The 24273-nt window shown below is 36.4% G+C and overlaps 1 protein-coding gene and 4 pseudogenes across 1 annotated transcript; 2 read left to right on the forward strand and 3 right to left on the reverse strand.

The window, feature by feature from the left end:
• Positions 1-313: 313 nt before the first annotated feature.
• LOC120125165 lies at positions 314-4887 on the reverse strand (annotated as a pseudogene).
• A 1813-nt stretch (positions 4888-6700) lies between these two features.
• On the reverse strand, positions 6701-10769 carry LOC120125166 (annotated as a pseudogene).
• Positions 10759-12633, forward strand: LOC120125069 (annotated as a pseudogene).
• A 239-nt stretch (positions 12634-12872) lies between these two features.
• Positions 12873-15256, forward strand: LOC120125070. Its single transcript, XM_039143569.1, has 2 exons — positions 12873-15134; positions 15239-15256. The coding sequence occupies exons 1-2, from the start codon at positions 12873-12875 to the stop codon at positions 15254-15256; spliced, it is 2280 nt and encodes a 759-aa protein (XP_038999500.1).
• Positions 15257-18155: 2899 nt separating this feature from the next.
• Positions 18156-20187, reverse strand: LOC120125071 (annotated as a pseudogene).
• Positions 20188-24273: the final 4086 nt, after the last annotated feature.

The following is a 24273-nucleotide window of genomic DNA, read 5'->3' on the forward strand; positions in this document are numbered from 1 at the left end:
AACCTAGTCGGTGAGATGTGTTAAAGTATCTAATTAATATTCAAAACTTGGGGTATCTAATTCATATTTTCAAAGACTTCTTGAAAATTTTCAAGGGGCCTAATTAAAAAGATTAAAAAATTTCGAAGTTCAATTAAAGTTTCTAAAAAGAATTCGAAGATCAAGTTGAATTTTTTGAAAGGATTACTGTAAATTCCCCAAGCCTCTGACCATGTGTTAGCAGATTGAAAGATGGGAAAAGAGATAAGAGAAGAGCGGCGGATATAATGTTGAGTAGGATGAAGTTTTACAGCTCAAGGAAAAAGAAAGAACATGAGTAAAGTTTGAACATGTGTGATAGAGTGGCCTGCAACAGCCAATTCATATATAAGTACTAACCACACTTTGGAAGCATGCTTCACATCCTTGACTGATTCCACTTATCTTCATATTCATCCATGAACTTGTCGTTGAATTTCTTGAAGCTCGACATGATCGCAGGCATGTCTTCCTCCGCAGGTAAAATCGTTGTCCGCAAGTGGAAGACCCTGTTGGAAAAAGCAAAACGTTCAAGCATTTCGTAAAACTATCAAATAACTAATCCTTGCAAATCATCGAACATGAGCGGAAGGAATAAGTTTAGAAGTTTTCCGAACAGGAAAGATGATTATTTGAGTTTCGAAGTACCCTTCTTTTTGTCCGAATCCGGAACCAGGGACAGTGGAGATGCCTGTTGCTTCCAACAACTTGAGACAATAGAAAACATCTGGCACCTTTCCTGCCTTCTTGGCAGCTTCTATAGCTTTAAGAGGCAAGCGTATTTGAGGAAAAGAATACATGGCGCCTGTAGGATCACCGAGAATAAAGTACTGATGAACAATAGCAGAAAACCAAGGATTTTGATTAACCAGTTGATAAGAACAACGAGTCACCTTCGGTGAAATTACAGACCACATTCTTGCAGCTGTTAAATCCATCAGTCATTATCCTCGCTCTTCTTCTCAACGATTGAAGGATTCCTTGGCTGCAAGTGTTAATGTTAGTTAAGTCAGTGCTAGGCAATCATTTAGCACGATCATGAGAACACTGGAAAAACGCACCCTCCATTTTTATTAAACCAGAAAGAAAAACATGCATTAACCAAGTCTTTGGGAACTTTGTCTTAGTAGGCATACCTTTCCCTAATAAATTGCTCATATGAAATATCCCCAGGTTTGAGAGGGTTGACCATCAATCCCATCTGTAAAGAGAAGAGAAAGCTTACTTATTTTACGGTTAAGAGATCACCACAGAAACTTAAAAGTGCTCGAAGTCACAGAAAATAGAATGACATTTAACTCACAAATATCTGAGCAGGAACATTAGGACTGAGTGCTATCGATGCAATCTTGTAGATCTCATCAACTGTCTGTAATATAAGATCAGGAAAGCAAAATTGAACTAAGCATCCGTATTACGTTCAATCCCCAGAAGAAGAAAGTCTATGACTGTGAATATGAAAGCAACTTAGTTGTGGTTTCCGTTTAGCATCATCAAAGTTGGGAAACTACTATACCTTTCTAACATGGAAATTTAATAGCAATGGTGCTAAAATTATTTTACAATGCATCACGTATTGACATTTGGGAGAAATTCCTGGCTCCCTCTGAAAAACACTCATTAAAGCAAATTAAAACGACTCGAACCTGGGGAGGAAGGTTGGTCATCTCAAAGTATCCTCCTCGCTGCCCACATTCACCCCAATATCCTTTAGACACGGTGTGGAAAGAAATGAGTTGCAATTCCTTGCTTATGGGAGGCCCCATATCCATCAAAACCTTCCATAGGTAAAGGAAAATTATGCAATTAAAAACAATTAACACGCCATGAGAAACATTCAGACCTAGCTTCATCTAATAGCAAGATAGAATCTACCTTTCTAGCACTGATAAAGGGACGCTCGTCCTGGTAAATATTCTGTTGATAAACTTCATCTCCAAGTAACACTAAGTTTTCTTGGTAACAGAAGTTTATTATTTCTCTTAAATTAGCTTCACTGAGACACTGACCAGTAGGGTTCCCAGGGTTAATAATCACCATTGCTCTCACCTGGTCATATATACAGCAAAAAGAAGATCCATTTACCAAAATAATAAAAGGTACTGTAGTGTTAAATCCAAATGGAATTTAAGCATTGAAAACAACTTTTGCGAATCAAATGGAGAAAATAAATTTGGGAAGTAAAATGCGTTTGATGCCAGCCAAAATGAATCAGATTTTTTAAGTCCCAACAAGCAGGATGCGATTATTTAGTCAAACAAATTATATATGCTTATGGTTCTTAAGCAGGTCACCTTTTATCCGTCATTGTATCTAATTGTGATGTTTGTGTAGTTTCAGACCATGTTTCTGGAATTCTTTTGTAAACAAGCAAAACGAAAAGCATACTGACAGTTAATCCTTTGGAGCGAGCCTGTGCAACTGATTCGCGAAGATTGTTAACATCTAACCCCCAGTTTGCGGTCTCTTCCAGGTAGTATGGAACAAGTGAACCACCAAGGAGAGATATTGTAGCAGAGTAAAGTGGATACTGTGGGACGGGAACCAAAATCTAGAGCAAAATTTTTAATAGAATACGACATATCATCAGAATTATGCACTGGGAATGTAGTAAATCTCTAAATTATAATTTACAAGGCAGAAGAAATCAAACTAAGACAATAAGAAAAGATGGTACAGATGATGAAATCATGTTTTAAAAAATGGATGAGGAAAATATGTTACCCCATCCCCTTCCCACGGATAATACAATTCAAGATCTGCATCACACCTTTGCTTGCACCATCAGTGAGAAATATGAGTTCCGGGTCACTGCAATTGGAAAAAGAAGCAAACAACCAATAAGCTTAAAACTTTGGAACCAAAATTGAGAATTTGTTTGTATGAAAGGTGATATTGTCAGTGATGAATTGGCATCTAAATTATCACCTAGGATACCCATCACGCCTTTCAATGAACTCAGCTACCTCCTTCCTGACTCCTGGAATACCTCTGGAATCACTGTATGCACCTAGATAGACAGTGAAGGAACAAATGTTATTTATACTGTAGATCATATTTGAATACTTCAAATTCGGAAAACCCTCTGGAACGGTTCAAAGATAAGCTATAATAGGATACTTGTAAAGTAATAAGCAAAATATAGAAATAATTCAAATAACGACAATATAAAAGTTGCCAATTGTCGTGCAGTGTATGGTAGAATGTTGGACTCTTAAGTTCCAGTGAATGGGAATAAAAACCTTGGCAATCTCAAATATAAAAAAATATGGCAAGATAAAAATTCGATATGTAGATTATTTAACAAGTACATAGACTGAAGAAAAAAAGCACAAACAGGATGTACTTCAGGTGGCTTAACAACAATTTTCGTATAAATAGCTCAACGATATACCTAGACCACCAGAAGTCAGTGAAAGATAATGTTTTGCTCTTGCAATTGCATCTGCGGGAAACATAAGTCCTACATTAGGATCATCTAGCAGAAATGGAGCTTGGCACAGAGCAACCACCTGCAGTAACACAGATTTGTTGGTTCAATACACGCTATTAACAACTGAATGAGCAAAACAAAGAATGACTCCAACAGATGAAAACCGAAATAGATAGAACTTATAGATATACCTGGCGAGGGAAAGTCAGTGGTTTTTGTCCAAGAGCGTGAGGGTTGCCAACATTTGTGAAAATAATCTGTAGACATAACAATAAAGCCACGAAACAAATTAACATGTGCACAACTGTTTTGCAATTTAACAGCACCATGTTTCTAGAGCTCGTTTCACTAATAACATGCAAAACCATCAAGTCATACTTCTGGAAACATAAAAAATATAAAATTCTGAAAAACATTCTTCCTGAGAGGAATTAAATACATGGAAATGCACTCTCCAAGCACATAAGGGACTCTAGTAAACTGTAGAGATTTCATATACCGCATATAGGTTCACACAGACATTTTAATTGTGTCCGTCAACAAGAATCCGATCCTTGAGAAAAGTTCAGACACAAGATGAATATATGAATCAACTCATCAAGGCAGACATTTAACTAGGAAACAAGAAATCAAATCAATGAATACTCTGAACTCTGAAGACACCAAATAACTTGGCTCAAAAGTGTGATTACAAAAGCCCCAACAAATAATATGTAAGAAACCGGAATTTACACATTCTCTGTTGATTACAAAAGCTAAAATGACCAACATATAAACTTCTGTTCCTACTAGTTGCTTAGCATAAGAAGCTGAACTGGATTGTCAAATAAAATGAGGAGAAAACAAACAAAAGCATACCTTCTTCCCTTCCTTCTGAAGCTCAGAAGCTCGAAGATACAGCTCGCCTCGGACTGCATATTGAACTTTCTTCACGTTTTCATTCAGTGTCTCATAGTCTAATGCCTTAAGTCCCATGATACCCAACTTCCTTCCTTCAACTTGTCAATCTATGGACTCGGTATTCAAACATGTAAGAAAACTTAAAACCATAAGTCGATTTAACATCTTGATTTTTCATATAAGAAATCAGTTCGTTTTCCAGTTCCAAAATTCAGGCAGAGAAATGCATTTAGAAAACGAAAAGCAAAAGTCAATAAGTCAACGGTCTCTATCAACACAATCACGTAGTTAAAACATAAATCCCAGAATCCGCAAAGGAATAAATTAAGATTCAGAACCTAAACTCGATTAATCATAAATCACGAAAGAACCCAAACAGATTACCCTCAACCAGAAACTGCATAAACGAAAAGACTCCTCTAAACGAGACTAACCAGTGGGGATGAGTGGCGTGGGGAACTGATTTCCCGAGGGGTGGTTGGTTAAGTTGCAAGTGCCAGCAGACTTTTCTCGTCAGGGAAAAAGGCAATATATTTATAAAGATGTGGCAGTGGCGGCAGCAGAGCCACTGAAAATTGGATTATTTCGAAAATGTGGGAATTCAATTTGGGTGTTTCAAAAGGGATAAAATTGGAGGAAGTGTGGTGCAGCTTCAAACTGCGAGTTCTTGGTAGAGATTGAACCCAACTCCAAGTGTGGTTCATATTTGATCCTTTGGGGGATGTTTTTCCAATCTTTGTAATGGCAATGGTAGCAGGGTAATTTCGTCAACATACATTAACGTTTCATTGTTTTTGTTGTGTTTTTTTAATCGAATTATTTGAGGTATTATTTATTATAATAGCGTATTGACAAAATTAGTGCTAGATGTCATGATGGATGGCAAATGCTTTCCTGTAGCACTGGTACAATATTGTACTGATGGGAATGGCTTTGGATTTTTTGACCAATCATCAATATTAGTTTTTATTTATTTAATTTAAATAATTAATCAATTCTTGGTTCATGAAATGAATATATTAATTATATTGTAAATATTTTTTTCAGTCTTCTAACATAGTCTCGTAATAATATCTATTCTATTTCAGCCAGATAAATTACGCTAATGATGATTTAAAATATTTTTGAGAATGACACGTTTATATTAAAAAAATTAAATTTCTAAACGCAATGAGTACCGAATAAATTTTAAATTAGACACAATCAATAAAATAAAAAATACCTGAAGACAATTCGGACTTCACGGGCCAAATAAAGCTATCGACTTCCGCACACCTTTCAAATAAAGCTCGAACACTAATCACTAAGGAAAACATACCACTATTTACCACTGGGACCAAATATTTTACCTAACCCTAATTATCCTAACTAAATTACCAAAATGAAAATATTGATTCAATTATTCAACTATGATATCGTCGATTAAACAGAACCAAATTACATCTCACCAGAGATCAGTGACCCGAACTAGTTTTCATACATCCGATAACTACAAAACTGACGTTCCAGATTAAAAGCAGAACGACTTTTGAGGATAGTATATAAAGAACAATTACGAAATTCAATGCTATTAATTGAAAAAACAATCTTTGTAATGGCAATGGTAGCAGGGTAATTTCGTCAACATACATTAACGTTTCATTGTTTTTGTTGTGTTTTTTTAATCGAATTATTTGAGGTATTATTTATTATAATAGCGTATTGACAAAATTAGTGCTAGATGTCTCATGATGGATGGCAAATGCTTTCCTGTAGCACTGGTTACAATATTGTTACTGATGGGAATGGCTTTGGATTTTTTGACCAATCATCAATATTAGTTTTTATTTATTTAATTTAAATAATTAATCAATTCTTGGTTCATGAAATGAATATATTAATTATATTGTAAATATTTTTTTCAGTCTTCTAACATAGTCTCGTAATAATATCTATTCTATTTCAGCCAGATAAATTTACGCTAATGATGATTTAAAAATATTTTTGAGAATGGACACGTTTATATTAAAAAAATTAAATTTCTAAACGCAATGAGTACCGAATAAAATTTTAAATTAGACACAATCAATAAAATAAAAAATTACCTGAAGACAATTCGGACTTCACGGGCCAAATAAAGCTATCGACTTCCGCACACCTTTCAAATAAAGCTGCTCGAACACTAATCACCTAAGGAAAACATACCACTATTTACCACTGGGACCAAATATTTTACCTAACCCTAATTATCCTAACTAAATTACCAAAATGAAAATATTGATTCAATTATTTCAACTATGATATCGTCGATTAAACAGAACCAAATTACATCTCACCAGAGATCAGTTGACCGAACTAGTTTTCATACATCCGATAACTATCAAAACTGACGTTCCAGATTAAAAGCAGAACGACTTTTGAGGATAGTATATAAAGAACAATTACGAAATTTCAATGCTATTAATTGAAAAAACAGATAAAAAAAAGTGAGATCTGTAAGACTGCTTCATAGTGCATTATTTTATCTTGTTGGTCATTTTTATATAATTCACGAGCTTCTTGAGGGCCTTACCACTATCAATGGCTTCTTTTGCTCTTTCCAAAGCTAAGGACACATCTTCTGCACCGTCGCATCCTAGTAAATGATCAACAATTCCGGCATTCAAAACGATCCGGTCATATGCTTGCCCTTTTTCACCCTGAAGAGCTGCAAAACCCAACTCTATATTCTTTGATACCTGATATATTATTTCAAACATGATCGTATGACAACGGAGTTTCAAAAATAACAAACAAAAGAGACAGGGAAAGAGGAGTTTCATTTCCACCCTTTCGGGTGGTTTGTTGGAAGATGGATATAGAGCAAGGTTTTTCGAATTTTACCGATCTATCAGTTCTTGGAGTATCAGTTGGTTCAAAACCGTAGTCCATTGCATAACCTCAAGCTTGAAAGTCTGACGTGATACACCTGGAATGTTAGGATACAGGATGTCATTAAAATCCTGCTAATAATCTTTGTTCTGTTAGATATTCAGAGAGCTTTCGAAATGGATTCCAGACAGACATATATACGAACCATCCACTTCAAAAGCTGATTCCATGCCAACCGAACGAAAACCTGAACAATAGTTCACAGGGAGTCCTTTTGATGTGCTTGCTGATCGCAACCTAGTTGTCATTGAGAGGGCACCTTCTTCACCCTTAAATAAAAGCAGTATCAAACATTTAAGTGTTTCGCTCAGATTACTTGTTGATTTCTTTTGGAATTTAAGTCAAACAAAGATATCTTGAATATCAAGAAAGGTGAGTCGTAATTTATTCTTCTCTACTCCATAATCAAAACATTTTCACATTTGACAAAATGTTCTTACCTTCACTACTAAGCCAGAATGCACACCTCTTCTTTACATAAGCATTAACAGCGGCTCCTCATAGCCTTCATGATAGAACCCTGAAACAATTGATTCCCTCCCCTTTGCCTGTTAAAGAAACAACATTCCTTGTGAAATAATTACACAAGCCTACGTTAGGAACATCATAAATTTGCATACAATATATTAAACTAAGAACAAAAGTAACATTGCTATTAGCATTGCTATCCACATATACTCACCTAATAAATTGTTGAACCTTTTCGGTTGTTGCCAGTGGTGGACGTTTTTTTATTTGCTCCCTCAATCCAATCAATGAACATCTAAAAACATCATTAAAAAAATTCTTAACTCTGTCATTATATTAGTAGGGAATAAACATAATCAGTTACGCCATAATACAGTTCTTAACCAAATCAAGACCAACCCTTTCACTGAAAAGTGAAAAAATCTTAAAGAGTTTCAATTTAATCATATTATTCTTCCGAACAAGAAACCCACTTTAACCCAATAGACCATCAACTAATACAGTAGTTGAACTAAATATTTAATTACATCTATACTTGGAGAACAATCAACGTTAATGAGTGCTATGGTCTTAGGTGCCCAGGTTTTCAGCCAGAATAAGATCTCACACATCATGAAAGAGAGAAGATATAATCTGAAACAATATTCACTCAGCAGTTGAAATATGTACTCTTATAAATTGCTTAGAAGTGAAAATATCACGCATCATGGAATAAGATCATATTCACTTGAAATAGAGAAGATATAAAAATATTACACATCATGAAATTAGATTCAAACGTTAAAATTATGTATGTTGAACTCTTATTCATTTATTCCAACTTCCTTTTAGTTTTCCCCAATTTTTTTTATTGCAGTATGGAGCATGGGCCCAAAAAATGTGAAAGAGAGAGAGAAGACAGTAGACTATTTGGTTAGATTCCATACAGGGATGGGCGAGCTTCAAGTAGACTTATGTAAGCAAAACCAAACTCCTCATCCTGAAATAGCAATTTTAAAAGATTCAGCAATGAAAGAGAAACAAGAGGGAGGGGGCAAGGAGCGAGGGAGAAGAGTAGGAGAGAACCAACCTCAATAAGCTCTTTTGCTTGATGCAAGGATAAGTTTGTGTTTGCTCCCATAAATTTCAGCATTTGTTCTTCAGTCACACCCTCCTGAGAGAAGGAAGATTTCCTCATGATCAATGAAACATTAGAAACGATGAGTGTGCAAAAACATACAAGCATTGACACTATATTTTGAAATTCAAAAAAAAATTATAGCAGCAAAAGGAAGTTGTACTTTCAGATGGACTTGTCCTTAGAAGATGAATTGCAGCAGTTGGAACATTAACACCTAATTCTTATTTTCCGCGATTAATAAAGGAAATGATTCACGCAGCACAGGAATACTGAGAACTTACCTTAGGTGGCATCCACTCCACACCATGAAGCAAGGAAGATTTCACCATAACAGGATCTAACTGCAGCAACAAACAATGTGCTCCTAAAGTATCGTGTGTTTCCATCATAAGGTTCACCATAATGAGTTAAGGATCTAATGTCAGCAATTGGAGCGGGACCTGACTTCACATGATAGATTAATCAGAAGATAATAATTTCATTTGGTCAATATTAATCACTTGAAAAGAAGCAGTCTAACAAAGTTTCCAAAAATAAAATAAAAATGTAAATTACATACCAAGTTCATCATCAAATGCGAGGCAGCATGCTTTAAGTTCCCTATCTGTTTCCCTGTTCATTCGTTGACCAATTAAGAATGCCGAAAGCGATGATTCACTAACTCCAGTGGATTTTCCATCTTCCAATTTCAATGCAAAAGCATCTTTCAGAACAACTTGGACTTCCTCGTATCCAAGGTGACCTCCAGCCAAAATTTCTCTAAGTGCACCAACCAATTCATTTCATTGTTCCATTCCCAACAAATGGGGTCCAGCTGCACTTCCAAATCCCATTATAGAGCCTTCGGGATCAGCAATGAAGATAAAATCAGGTGGTAGTACTCGTGCTTGTGGCCAAAATTTCTTCATTGCACCTTTCTCCTTCACTCCATTGAGTTGCTTCAGGGAAAACATTAGCACGGATTGTCATTCCAGCAAAGAACACTCCAAGTGAGCTTTGAAACTTGTTCTTCATCTTTTAGTTCTCCCCTAACTGTCAATACATGCAAACCATGTTATTGAATGAGGCATTCAGTTAATAATACCAACTTATCACTTAATCTAGTGATAGAAGGTCTTCCTTAAGCATCAAAGTCATCTACTAAATGGGAAAAAAAACACATGAAACACTATGACACAGAGCAAAAGAATTAATAAGTTACAACTTAAAATTAAGGATCCTTATGCATCAAAATCATTTTTGTACAAAGAAAATTCCTAGTCATTGTATGTTAAACCTTCATGCAATTCCTAAGTTTTAAAATAAATGAATTGAAAAATGCAAATCGCTTTACTAAAACAAAACAATCTTTAGTTAACTTTGAGATAATTTAATACCCGGGGAAAATGATAATAAAAATAGGTTAGAGTTATAAGAGAAACAGAGTAAAGAACATTTGACCTGATCTTAAAATGGTGTCCAAAACCTTAAACGCCTGTTCCTCAGAGAGCGGTCTGGTCTGAGTGGGTCCAGTGCAAACCCTAGCTTGAGCTTCCAGCACAGTCTGCTTCGGCTTCGGCAACTTAGAGTTTCGATACGTTGAAGAAATCGCCGGGTTTCGGATTCGTTAAGCCCTAATTGCTCAACAGCTGCAGAGTCCAAAACAGCTCTCGTGGCAATCAAACGCGATTTTCGTCCGATAAAACGGCGGCCGCCATTCTCATTCAAGAAACGAAGCGAGGTCGGAATGCGGGATGGATTATGATTGCGAGAGTTGATTTGGATTGAAGACAAAGAAAGTGAAGGCTCTGGAGTGAGTCGAGCTCGCATTTTCAATTTTGGATTGTTTTTTCCTTTTCTTTCTGAGCAAATGAGAAAAATACACGGTCGGAGAATCCGTCGCTTTAACTTGCCGGTTAGGGACGAAACGATGAGCCTCGAGAAAAGGAATAAAACGAAGGGGGTAAATACATCATAAGTCATTCAATTATTTGTACGATTATAAATGTCACTGAATTTTAAAATATTAAAACGGATCAATGGCACAATAAATATTTTAAAAAATTAAGATTAAGTAGTGGAAAAAGATGATAAATCAATATAAAAAACCATATCAAATAATCAAGGTATGATGATGTGTTTAGATATAAGTGTGATTATTTGGGTTCAATTATCTTTTTCAGTGGTATGCCAGAGCGTAAGCTTGGCCTAAATGATCTCCCCTCTCGCGTTTGATTCAAATCAGATCATAAGAAAAACCGTGAACCACACCGATCTGATCTGCAAAATTACCAGGGATTTCTTAGGGACAGAGACAAAACCAGAAGAAATGGCGGGGCAGCATCTGCACTTTCTTAGATATAAAAGGCCGCGCTCTGGTGTGGCGTGACTACCGTGGCGACGTCTCCGCCGCTCAAGCTGACAAGTTCTTCACCAAGCTCATCGAGAAAGAGGTTTTTTTCTCTGTCTCCTTTTGCAAATTTAGGATTTCGATTCATATGTAATTTCTTTTTAGAATGAATGCATTCTTCTGTTTTTGCTATTTTCTTTTTAAGTTTGAAATTAGCTATCTATACTTCGAATCAGTTTTTAATTTGGTCGTGCTCTAATTGGTTAGCGTGTTGTTGAATTCGGTCCTTTGGGTTTGGTTCACAGGGAGATCCGCAGTCGCAAGATCCAGTGGTTTATGATTATGGAGTAACGTACATGTTTATACAGCACAGCAACGTGGCAGAATTGCAATGCCGCCAGTCTTCTTTTCTTCCTGCACCGTTTAGTCGATGTAAGCCAATTCGGTAACTGTAGTTTATGCCTTTTATTTTTTTCGAATTTGGGTGTGTTTTTTTTTTCTTTCCGTTTTCTTTGTGAAGTATACGATCTCAATTCTCAGTATTGATATTAATATTTCAGGTTTTTAAGCATTATTTTGAGGAGTTAGAAGAGGAATCGCTTAGGGATAACTTTGTTGTAGTGGTATGTGAAAATCAAATTCTGTTTTCTTGCATTGGTTGTTACACTGTATTGGTTTATAATTTTAGTAGAGGACTTATAATTGGCTGTTTTTTATGCATCTGCCCGTATGAGTTACTATACGAGATTATGGATTTTGGCTACCCTCAATACACCGAAGCAAAAATACTCGGTGAGTTTATCAAGACCGATGCTTATAGGATGGAAGTTAGCCAGAGACCTCCAATGGCTGTTACGAATGCAGTCTCTTGGCATAGTGAAGGAATAAACTACAAGAAGAATGAAGTAGGTGGTTTTTTTATAGTTATTCTTTTGAATTATTTTTAGTGTATTAAGACACTAGCTTATGATGATTTGTTCTTCCTTTCAGGTGTTTTTGGATGTGGTAGAAAATGTGAACATACTTGTCAACAACAATGGACAAATAATTAGGTCAGATGTTGTCGGGGCATTGAAGATGAGAACTTATTTGAGCTGTGTTTTCTGGTTGTTTGAAGATATATGGTTCGTCTTAAGGGAATATGCATTAGTTTGTTACAGTTGGAGGAGAAGAGCTTGGAAGAAACGAAGGAAGCAGGGAAATAATTGGGGAAAGCAATGGTCAAGGGTTAGGGATTTCAGATGGTGATTTGGGAATCGGGGTGAGAGAGGAGATAGAAATTGGGAAATTAGGGATTAAAGGAAATGAAGAGGTAAAGATGTATTTTGAAGGGGAGCAGATGGAGCACGTGGGTCAAGAGGGCATGGATCAGCAGGCAAGTCTAGTCCAGGAAGAGATAATGTAGCCCAAGTGATGGCCCAATATCTGAGAAGGGAAGATAAAAGCAGTTTGTTATATCTGTTATATAGTACTGCCAGCTGGAGTACTTATTTTACCATTTTAGCCCTGTAACTAAATAAACAACGGCTGAGAGATTGAATTCCTCAAGTATTGAATGAAGCATTTCTTCTGAATTCTCTAAATTCTCTAATTCTTCTTCTCAAATCTATCTCTATTTCTATTGACTATAACAATTGGTATCGAGAGCCTCGGTTTCTGGCAAAATTGGTGGCATGCCCAAGAAAAATCAGAACATGACAGATGATTTAGTGGGGTTGCAGAAACAGATGGAGGAGTTGACAGCATTGGTGAAACAGGGACAGGATGAGTCTAACCCTCTTAAATGGTGGAAGACTCAGGATAATAGGATTTCGGCATTGGAATCAAGGATGGCTACGAATCATGGATATGTGGAAGAAATTTTGAAGATCTTGACTGGTAGGAAGGAGGACCAAAACCAGTCTGCTGAGGACCAGGTACAGACTCCTAACTCAGTTAATATGAGTAGTAAACAACCTGTTAAAGTGACGGTGATTAATGATAAGACTAGGTTTACTTATAACCCTGAGGAGCCTGGAATTCTTAAGTCTAAACCAGGAGATTTGCCTGTCCAAGTGACTAGCTTAAAGAATGATAATCTAATGGGAGAGAACAGTGCTGCTAGGAATCAGCTAATGGCAGTAGATGTGGATAAAAGAGGTACTGGGGAGTCTTCTAACATGTCAGGGGTAATGTGGCAAAGACAAAAAATTGAGCTGTCAATTTTTGAAGGACTTAATCCAAGAGGATGGTTACAAAAATGCCTTAAATATTTTTCTCTTTGTAATATTGCTTATGAGCAAAGAGTTGAGGTGGCTACAATGTATTTAGCAGGGAAGGCTGAAGTTTGGTTTGATGGTTATATTATGCAAAAACATCATGTTACTTGGCATGAGTTTGAGGCAGACCTATGTCATAGGTTCAGTGATAAAATTTTTGTTGATATTGTGGAGGAGTTCACAAAGTTAGTGCAAAAAGGAACTGTGGAAGAATATCAGGACAAATTTGAAGAATTACAGCCACATATGTTATTGCAAAACCCTACACTAGGGGAAGAATTTTTTGTTTCTCTGTTTGTGAGTGGGTTGAGGGAAGATATTAAACACAGAGTTAAAGTTTTGGAACCTAAGTCTCTCTCTGAGGCTTGTAGGCAAGCTAAACTGTATGAGTTGTCTGTGGAATTTGAGGGCAAAAGACTGAGATCAACCTTTAGAAACTCATCCTACCCAAATCCTATATCTACTCAAAAGTCAAGTCAGTTACCAGTACAACAAAAAAATGCAGCAAACACATCATCAAGGCAAAACTTACTGGATTACAGAAGGCAAAACAATTTATGCTTCAAGTGTGGAGATAAATTTGTTCCAGGTCATCAATGCAAAATTAAACAGTTAAATATGATGATTAAAGATGATACTGTTGTACTTCCAGAAGGTTCAGAAGAAGTAGAGCAGCCAATGGTGCAAGAAGAGGAAAGCTTAGAAATATCTATCAATGCCATTACTGGCTGTATTGGGTATAATACCTTGAGGATACAAGGAACAATTCAAGGGAGACCATTAAATATATTAATTGATAGTGGTAGTACCCATAGTTTCCTAACACCTCAGTGGGCTGATGTTGGGGATCAGATTAACACTACTCATCCTTTGGCTATTACAGTAGCTAATGGACAGCAACTCTACAGTTCAGCAAGGTGTAATGGGGTGGAATGGAAGATGCAAGGTCATTCTTTTCTGCATGATTTCAGACTACTTCAGTTAGGAGTGATATGGTTAGGGGTGGATTGGATGAAGTTGTTTAGTCCAATCTTGATGGACTTTAATAAAATGACAATGAGTTTTGTGCATATGGGGAAGCAAATTACTATAAAAGGCCAACAACAGTCAAATTTTTTGCAGCAGATTTCAGGAGCTACTCTATTGAAGATGACAGCTTCTGACTCTCCTATTTTGGGACATGTTGTATTATTCAATATGTTGGAGGATTCTAAGATTATTTCTACAGCTATCCAGCCTCTTTTGGACCAGTATCACTCTGTTTTTACTGAACCTACAGGACTGCCTCCTACAAGAAATCATGACCATGCTATTCCTCTTAAACCTGAAGCTACCCCTGTCAATTTAAGGCCCTACAGATTTCCATATAATCAGAAAGCTGAGGTGGAAAGGCAGATTGCTAATATGCTTTCCTCATCTGTTATTCAACCAAACAAAAGCCCTTTTGCTTCTCCTTGTCTCTTAATAAAAAAGAAGGATGGTACTTGGAGGTTTTGTGTAGATTACAGGAAGCTGAATAGTATGACAGTGAAGGATAAATTCCCTATTCCTGTGGTGGAGGATCTACTAGATGAATTACATGGAGCAGTCTATTTTTCTAAAATTGACTTAAGATCTGGTTATTGGCAGATCAGAATTAAGCCTGAGGATATATACAAGACAGCTTTCAGAACTCATCAGGGCCACTATGAGTTCAAGGTAATGCCCTTTGGGCTTACTAATGCCCCTGCTACATTTCAAGCCTTAATGAATGAATTATTTATCAGAAAAATTTGTCTTGGTATTTTTTGATGATATTCTAGTTTATAGTACTTCTATAGCTGATCATATTATTCATTTAAAACTAGTTCTGGAAGTTTTGAAGACTAATCAATTATTTGCCAAGATGTCTAAATGCTTTTTTGGACAGCCTCAAGTTGAATATTTGGGACATATTATTTCAGCTTCTGGGGTTTCTACTGATCCTACTAAAGTGGCAGCTATGAAGAATTGTCCTGTGTCAAAATCTTTAAAATCTTTGAGAGGTTTTTTGGGATTGACTGGGTATTACAGAAGGTTTGTAAAGAATTATGGTACCATCAGCAAGCCTTTGACTCAGAAGTTTTGCCCTGTCGTAAAGAAGTGTGCTAAGCTTGTCTAGACTGTGGGGCATTCAAGGTGGTGATGAATTGTTGACAGGTTGGGTTAAAGATATCAATCTAACATGATGCCGGCATATCAAGCATAACCTGCTGACCAAACATTTCATGTCTCATTCAAAGGTTTTTTGAGGAAGGACGATTGGTTAGCATGCTAGTTTTGATTGCTAGCAAGCTATATATCCATCATGAACATGCTAAAGATACAACTATAAGAACACAAGTCCGTCTCTTTCTCTTGGCACAACTATGTAGATAACTCTTGCCTCTAGGAATTGGCCGGAATGATAATATTGTTGTGTTAATTTGCTAACAAAAGCAATCACTAAAAAAAGAGAGGGAGTTCTAGTGTTTGGTGTTCTTTTTATAGTTTTCCTAATTTTACCTGTTGAGGGTTTCACAGGTTCGTTATCTGAAGATCATTTAGAAAAGTGGTTATCAGGCTCTTCCGTGGGTACGGTACATTACAATGGCCGGCGAGTACGAACTAAGACTTATTTGATAGTCACTGCTTTTAAGTTGTCATTTCCTTTTCACTGAGTTTGAATCATTGGGGAGAGTAGGAATACAAGAAACTAGTTTTTACATAACAAAGGCCCTGTGAAGAGCATGTGAGAGTGTCTTCATCTTATACTTTCTGTGCATTATAATTTTTTTTCCCCTAATAGGCGTGTAAGAGTTCTTTTCTTCCCTTATCAAACTGCAAATACAATACTGAGAATTCTTTTATCCCCCTTTTTTGTCTCTTCTTTTAATGATTAATTGTTTGAATGGGTCAGCTCAGTGCACTTGGATATCAGCCTGTTTTACAGTAAATGAAATATGAAAATTATTTTTCGTTTAAATGGTTTTGTGTTAAATATTTTACAGCTGTTTGTTTCTCAAAAAATTTATTAATATAAAATTGGTGAATTGAACTATAATTTCTTCAGTACGTGGCAATCCAACAATGGCTCAGATTAAGAATCACAAGGACAGGGAAACCATAAGAACTAAGAGAAATTCAAACTGAACATTTGGTATAAGTTGTTTTGTTTAAGGACTAGTAAGTAAAAAAATTCATCCGAGGTTATTTGGTTATGCTAAATTTGGAGTCCCCATCATTGTTTTGAGGACATTTGGGATATTCTTGTTTCCTTCTCTTTTGGTGGAGAATTTGAAAAGCTTGCCTTTTATTCGATAATCTTGCCTTTTATTCGATAATCTCTTCTCCTAGCAGTTTACTTCTTCCAATTCTAGTGGTTGCACGATTTTAGTTGAGATTGGTAGGTGATCACCAGGCCGTGGCTTTAGTTTTTGGTTGCAATCTTGTGCTACTGTTATTTAGGCGGGTTCTTGATGTAGTTGAGGGGTGTTATTATGGTTATAGCTTGTAACTGGTCAATGTACTTATCTTTGCTTCCCGAGCTGATTAATAAAAGTTTCCCGGACACTCTTTTCCTTTCCGTTGTCTCAATCGATCCTCGACTTGATCGTAATATGAGTGGTTTTTAATGAGGCCTCAACTACTTAATCAAGGGCTTCTTAGAAAATATTAAAATTGGGGATGGTAAAGGTTTCATACAGGGACGCTGTGGAACGGGTTTCGTGAGGATTTATTCTACTTCGTATTTAATTAAATGAAGTCAGGAGCATGAATTTTACAAATGATGGACGAAAATTAGATAAAAATTAAACTCGTCCTAGATGGTGGGATTAAACATGAACATGACTTTGTACTCACCTCATGTCCACTTGCCTTGCATCATTGTTTGTATCTGAAGTAATGACTTTAATCTTTAATTCAGGTTATATTTTAGTTACCAATTATAAGGATCGTGACGATTATTACTATTTTTAAATGATAATAGTTGAAATAATTGTATATAGTGTGGAAGTTCAAACGATAATATTTCAAATTTTTTATTGAAAATTATTTTATATTTATTTAATGATACGTACAAATATATATATAGAATGAATTGTGGAACTGTATAACAAAAATTTGATGATTTTGAACTCACATAGATGATAAAGAAACAGAAAAGAGAATGAAAAATTCTTACATAATGAATACGGCAGGAACCAATGAGGTTTAAAAATTACTTTTTTTTTATTTCAATAATATATTGCTTTCAAGTATTTGAATAATTCTTAGTCAATTAAGTTCTCTTATTTATTTTTAAAAATAATATAGTTTCTATTCCATGAAATCATAACTTGGTAACTAAAAATTTTTATATATTCTTGTTAGACTTCCACCGCTTCATTCTTCTAATATCTCTTACATTTTTCTATTTAAAATACAAATATGCATTGTCAACAATTTTTTTTTAAATAGATATTAATTTTTAAACATTTTAATTCTTTTTTATTTGCAAAATTTATTTAAAATCGTTATGATTAAGCAAGCAACATATATGCGAAATCATAATGGCTAGATAGAGCCAACAGCTTTATAAAACCATGAGCCCTAACTTCTTTCCACGCTAGAAAGTTAAAACTGCGGTCTAAAACTTACTTCCTAGAGGGGTAATTGAACTCTAAAACTTGGCATATACACATAAAGATGACCAAAGGCTTTTGCTCTTCATTGAAACTACTAATTTCCATTGATGGTCCCTTTGATTGCTGCCAACCTCTCCAGGAAAGCTTAAACTCATCGTCGATACTCAGCATGCTAACCCGAGTATATCCGAGTCGACCCCGAAATTTGTTCCACCCCTCGTGACAATCTTATGCTCCCTCAAGAGATTGTCACAGTTTAAGCCATCCTTGGTCTCAACCATGCAAAGGCTGTACAAGGGGGGGGGGGGAAACAAATTTCAAGTTTTAATGTGTGTCAAAATGATGATTTGATTGAATTTTATGATTTCGTTTACCAGGGTTTGAATCAGTTTCTTTGCCTTTGAAATTGGCAGAAGTCTCTAGGTACTTAGGTAGACTGAAAACGCCGTTGCGTTTAACCACCTCCCGAAGCTTTTCCCATCGTTCGGACATGAGAAGATGACCGTATTCAAAGAAGTTTCCTCTTTGTCAGGGCCGGAATTCGAGCAATCCTCGGCGATCACATCGAGAATCTTGGCAGCTCGAAGCTGGGATTCTTTCGATACACCAATGCGCTCAGCTCCATGTACTTAACCATCTTGGTAGCCACTTCTTATCCTTAATGATAGCCATCTGCAAAACAAATGAAGGTTATAAACTAAATGACCAAAACACTTGTTCTATGGATTATCATTTCATGGCAGGAAATTGTTTACCCAATGCGAGAACCGGCATGTCCAGTGGCTTGGAGAAGGTGAATAGCATAATCATTATCAGCTTACCAGTAATGGGGGTGTATTGAGGCCAATAGTAGGCTAAGTCATAAACGAGTTTACACCTTCCGATTCACAACCGCTTCTCGGATCGTTCCATCGGGGTTGTTGGGTGATGTTACACACTCGACGTAGCTCCATCTTTGAATGTGTACGCATCGCCCGCCCATTTGTACAGCCCCGATCGAAGAAACTCCGTCTCTCAGGATACGACTGCAGCAAAAGGAAGAAAATATAAAATCATGCATCGTACTACGGATCGTGGAGGATATGGGGTTGACTTGACTCTCCATGGTTTGAGAAACTAAACATGCCCATGTTACCAGTTGCTCTAAGATCCAAACAATGCCGACATGCATATGTTTGGGAAAAGTAGTGTTAGTTTTTGAGAAAACATATTCGTTCCATTGTCCCATCTGAGACAACCCCATAGTGCAAACGTTTCCCTATGTCATTGAAAAATGGAACAGAATCCATTAATGCAAAGACGTTCTATTAAACATGGAAACAACCCTCGACCAAAACGATAAGAACCCAACACGACAGAAGTGGGATACATTGATTTGAATTAACCGAGTTATTTAAAAAAAAGGGAAAAATGGGGGGGGGGGGGAAGAACATATCAAAAGTCAACCGAAATCAAGGGTTAAGATTGTATCAAGTGTTACCGAGTAAAAAGGGGCGGCGGCGACTACACTGAGTGCTCAGTGTCAGGATTGTGCGGGGTAGAGAGGGCGTAAAGCACCGCCTGGAAGAGCTGAGTCGAGCCAGTGCCGACAATTACGTATCGGTCGTCGTCAACCACCGCATTCCCAACGACACGGTGCAGTCTCCTGATTGCATCATCGAGCTCCGGCATCAAAAACCAGCACAAGTTTCCAGGGTCACTGAAATAACTCATCAGATCATGACCGGGGATCACGACCCTACACTTGTCTCCCATTCTCCTCCAGTATGGCTGGTACATGGTCGGATCACCGCTGTAAGAAGAAAAAATCACATGATCACACTTTCAAATCAGATCGCAATGCATGCACATTAATCAATGTAACAGTCACGATCCCCATATCGAAAGAGGAAAAAAGCATGCAGGCGATGAACAAACCGAGCCAAGTTGATGACCAGTCGGAGGAGACAGCAGTGGGCGTCTTCTTGGCGGAGGACACGACGGAATTCGCGGCGGAAACTGCCTTCTCAATGCCGACCACCATCTTCGCTTCTACGAAACTGATCCCGAGATAACGCTGTTTTCAGTCAAATATTGTTGTGGGTGTGGATTGGACTGAGGATATCTGGGATTATATATAGGGAGAAAATGCAAGAGGCTGGGCGGTGCTTAACCTCTAATTTATCAATATTTGGTTTTGGATTTTCAGATTTAGCGCATCGAGCCAAAAAATAAAAACGGAACCTTTAAAAGGCAAAAAATCTTGAAAATATTAATGGCCATATCCAAACTTGTACTTACCATATTTATTTGGCAACATTTTTGTGAACGAACTAGGGTTTTCCCATCTAGCTAATGAACTAGATTTTAACTAAATTAAAAACCAATTTTTGTCCGCATCATTTATCAATGATTAATTTTGTAACGAATAAAGATTTTAATATGTGACACGTATCACATTTATCTTAAAACATAATTCAAATCGATTAAAACGATAATGGATAAGATTTGACATAAAAATAAATGGATTTTTATAATATTTATCTTGAAATATATTTATAGACCATTAAAATAACAATAGATATGAATCTACAAAAAAAATACCAAAGAGAGATTTTGATTCATTGATAATAGAATAAGAGTACAACCCGAAGTCAATGACGGAGTTTATATTAAAATGTATTTATAGATGATTAAACTTGCCTGAAATATGAATAGCAAGTGGGCTAGAAAACTGTAAACTCGACCAACATTCTTACGTCTATAAAAGTAGTATTGATCGAAATAAGGTCAAAACACTCGATTTATATATTACTCTCAATTTAAGGGTCACATTAAGTGGGAAAAATATGGAGGCCGCAGAAATGAGAATGCTTCGATGGACATGTGGTAGGACTCTGTGGGATATGACGACAAACTCTACTATTAGGATGTCCTTAGGGGTGGTGTATGTTTCCGAAAAATTGAGGGAGGGAAGACTACGGTGGTTTGGGCATGTCCTTAGGCGACTACCGTCGGATGCGGTCAGGAGGGTAGAGTCGATTACAGTCGACAGTGCCAGAAGGAAAGGACGACCAAGGCGGAAGTGGGAAGACTGCTTGAGATCTGATTTGGTGGATTTAGGCCTTACCGAAGACATGACCTATGATAGGAAATTATGGAGGCTTAAGACTAGGGTAGTCGAGTAGTGGGTCATCTATAGGGTGTATCATCTTTGTCTTCTTTAAATGCATTTGTAGTAATTTCCATGATTTTTACTTTTTATACTTTTCTGTTATTGGTATTTATGAAAGATTAGAACTGGGCTTGCTATAATTGTCTTCTGTGTATCATTCTCGTCATGTTTCCTCTGTTAAATTTAGCCGGTCTTATGTTTCTGTCTATATGCAGAGATCCTCTGTTAAATTTAGCCGGTCTTATGTTTCTGTCTATATGCAGAGATTCTTTCGCAGGGATTATTTTGCAGGGATTACTCCCCATTACAGAAGCACATATGATATTAATGACTGCATATGAATACCGTTTAGCTATGTATTTATGTAATTATTTATACATGCATTGCATTTTATCTATATTTTTAATTTTCTGACTGCCGGAAGTCTTTCACGGAAGCTATTCTCAACCTGGCGTTGGGGGCAGCCTACTACCCTACCTCCCCCTTACCCCATACATATGGGAATTGGGTTTTGTTGTTGTTGTTGATTAAGTGGGAAAAATAACTAGAGATCACCTTTTTAATTTAATACGTTAAACTCAAGTCAAATCAGATATAGATGAAATAATGTGATATTTAAATCATGTTATGGACTAGAAATCTGGTCCGATCAGATCCTGTTGGTTGACATTTTAGATCCGCTTGGAGACTAATCAAGCCGTAAACTCAATCACCTTGCAATCTTTGTTGACTTTGCTGAGTGAAGTAACGCGAATCTTTGCTCATTAGATTTCAGCCTTTTTTTATTGATTTGTGTTTTGGTTACTTGTAAGCTACACGATTGGGTTATTGTAAAAACAAAGTGAAGGAGAAGCAGAAGCGCTTTAACCAGGCTTTAGGTCCATGTCTTATAACAGTCTCATGGCGCTTTACACGATGGTTGGCCAGCCTGAAAGGGTCAAGAAATGAAATCATGCTGGATACATATATAACTGGCTGTATTGGTCTGGTCCCTTGGAGGAACGAAGGTGAGTCTGGAAGGCAAAACTGTTAAAATTACAATCCGAGAAAACAATAAAATAAAATAAATTATTAGTGATATAAGAGATACAGTTTGGAGTAAAGAACCCGAATAATAAACTGGAAACGAATTGAGGCCAACAACTAGCAGTTTCCTTAAGACAAATTTTCAGTCACTTCTTGGTGCACGAAATGTTTTGGTCGTCTGTCTTCCAGAATACAACAACGATATAATGAACGCACAACGCACAACTTGCGAGATCACGAGCCGAATCTTGCTAGAGGCTATCACCGAAAACAAGTGAAGAGGAAAAGAATTTGTTTTGAATTGTGTAAAACCTAGTAGGTTTACACGGTTTATAGTGTTTCACTTAGGAGAAGAATTGGAAACAATTTATTCTAAAAGTTAGGCCTATTAATTAGTATCCAAATAAAATCTAAAAATCAATTAATACCGCTTAATTAGAATATATTCGTGAACTGTAAGTCGTACCATATTAATATTCTGATTAAAGTGAAATCACATAATATAATTTTTAATTAAGAATATTCAAAAAAATATGCAATATTTAAAGAAAATATACACAAGCTTAAATTGGTCCAAATATTTGGCATCGCCCACATTGTGGGCTTGTAGATAAGACAATCTTAATTCAAGTCATTTAATAACTAGTAAGTGAGTTCATGTATATAAACAATTTCCTTGTTTGATATCCCACTAAAGTGAGATGTGAGTTTTTCCATTTTCCTTACATAATACAATTTTATTTATCCTACTTTGAGCAATAATTTCTTCATAACTCAATTATTTTGATTGTAAAGATCTCACGGGGTATAATATGAATCAATAAATTCATTATTCGATTCTTCATCTTTACACTTAGAAAATAAACCCTAAAGTTTCCAATTTATTACATTTTTCCAACAAAAACTACCATGTCCTCTTGTCTTCAAGAATCTGAAGCTCCTGTTGGATTATATACCCAAAAGTGGGATAGGTTCTGCTATTGTGTCCTTATCTGCCTTGATGCTTTAATCTGATAGTTGACCACCAAAAAGCACCTCAAGAAAGCAGAACCTTCCTGCTTATATCTTAATTATTACTACTGGATGACTGTTTCTAATTCCTAACCTTTAGACTAACGTCTTCCATTTTTCCTCCCATCTTGAACATTGCTTTAGCTAGGTGAAAACCGGACTACACCAGAGGCTTGAATCGTAACCCGTCCAAGCTCGGCCGAGTGTCAGACTAGCTCGGCCGATTGGACTTGTAACTCGACCCTTAGACAAGGTATAGAGTACAAGGTTGCACACTACTTCTTAGCCCTTGCCAATTGCCATGAGGTAAGGGTATCAAACAAAGAGATTAGAGATGCGTGGACTTTTTTACATATTTGAAGATACAATGATGCTTTCAATTTTTGCTTCAGCTTGTGGTCCAAATGTCAGATAGAAATGGTAAAGACTAGGAGATAGAGTTCCAGTTAGTTTCAGTGATGAGTCAATTTCAAAATTTTTTATAATGTCCATTAAAGGCAATTATTCAAGTGCCTTGCAAAAACAGTCATTGTCAATGCCGGTAAGCTGAATTTAAAGAGGAAGCATATAGCAGCTACTAGATTTGATATCTGCAATTGAAAGCCTTGCCAAACTCACCTTAACAATGCATTATATTTACATGTATGCATACATGCATATATATGTTTATTTCTGTATTTGCTTGTGGTTGAAGTAATGTAAGAATTTCATAGGAGTGGACCACTAACTTTGCTTCCAAGTCAAATCAATTTTTTGTTTTAGAGAGCATCATTTCTTGCCTGCTTTAAATGGGCACTGTTAGTTTGACCTTTATATTAATCTTTCTACTCTATTCGTACAACATTTATTATAAAGTTTTTCTTAGTATCAAAGGTGTTAATTAAAACTCATTTTAAGCAAATTTTGACAGGAAAAAAAGTTATATCATCTCGAGAAGTAGGTTTACAGAAAGCACAAGAAACTGTGTCCATGAATAATTTAAAAATTAAGGGTAAACTGCACAAATAGTCACTAATGTTTG

This window comes from Hibiscus syriacus, unplaced genomic scaffold (genome assembly GCF_006381635.1).
Source record: "Hibiscus syriacus cultivar Baekdansim isolate YM2019G1 unplaced genomic scaffold, ASM638163v2 tig00110429_pilon, whole genome shotgun sequence".
NCBI classification, from domain to species: Eukaryota; Viridiplantae; Streptophyta; class Magnoliopsida; order Malvales; family Malvaceae; genus Hibiscus; species Hibiscus syriacus.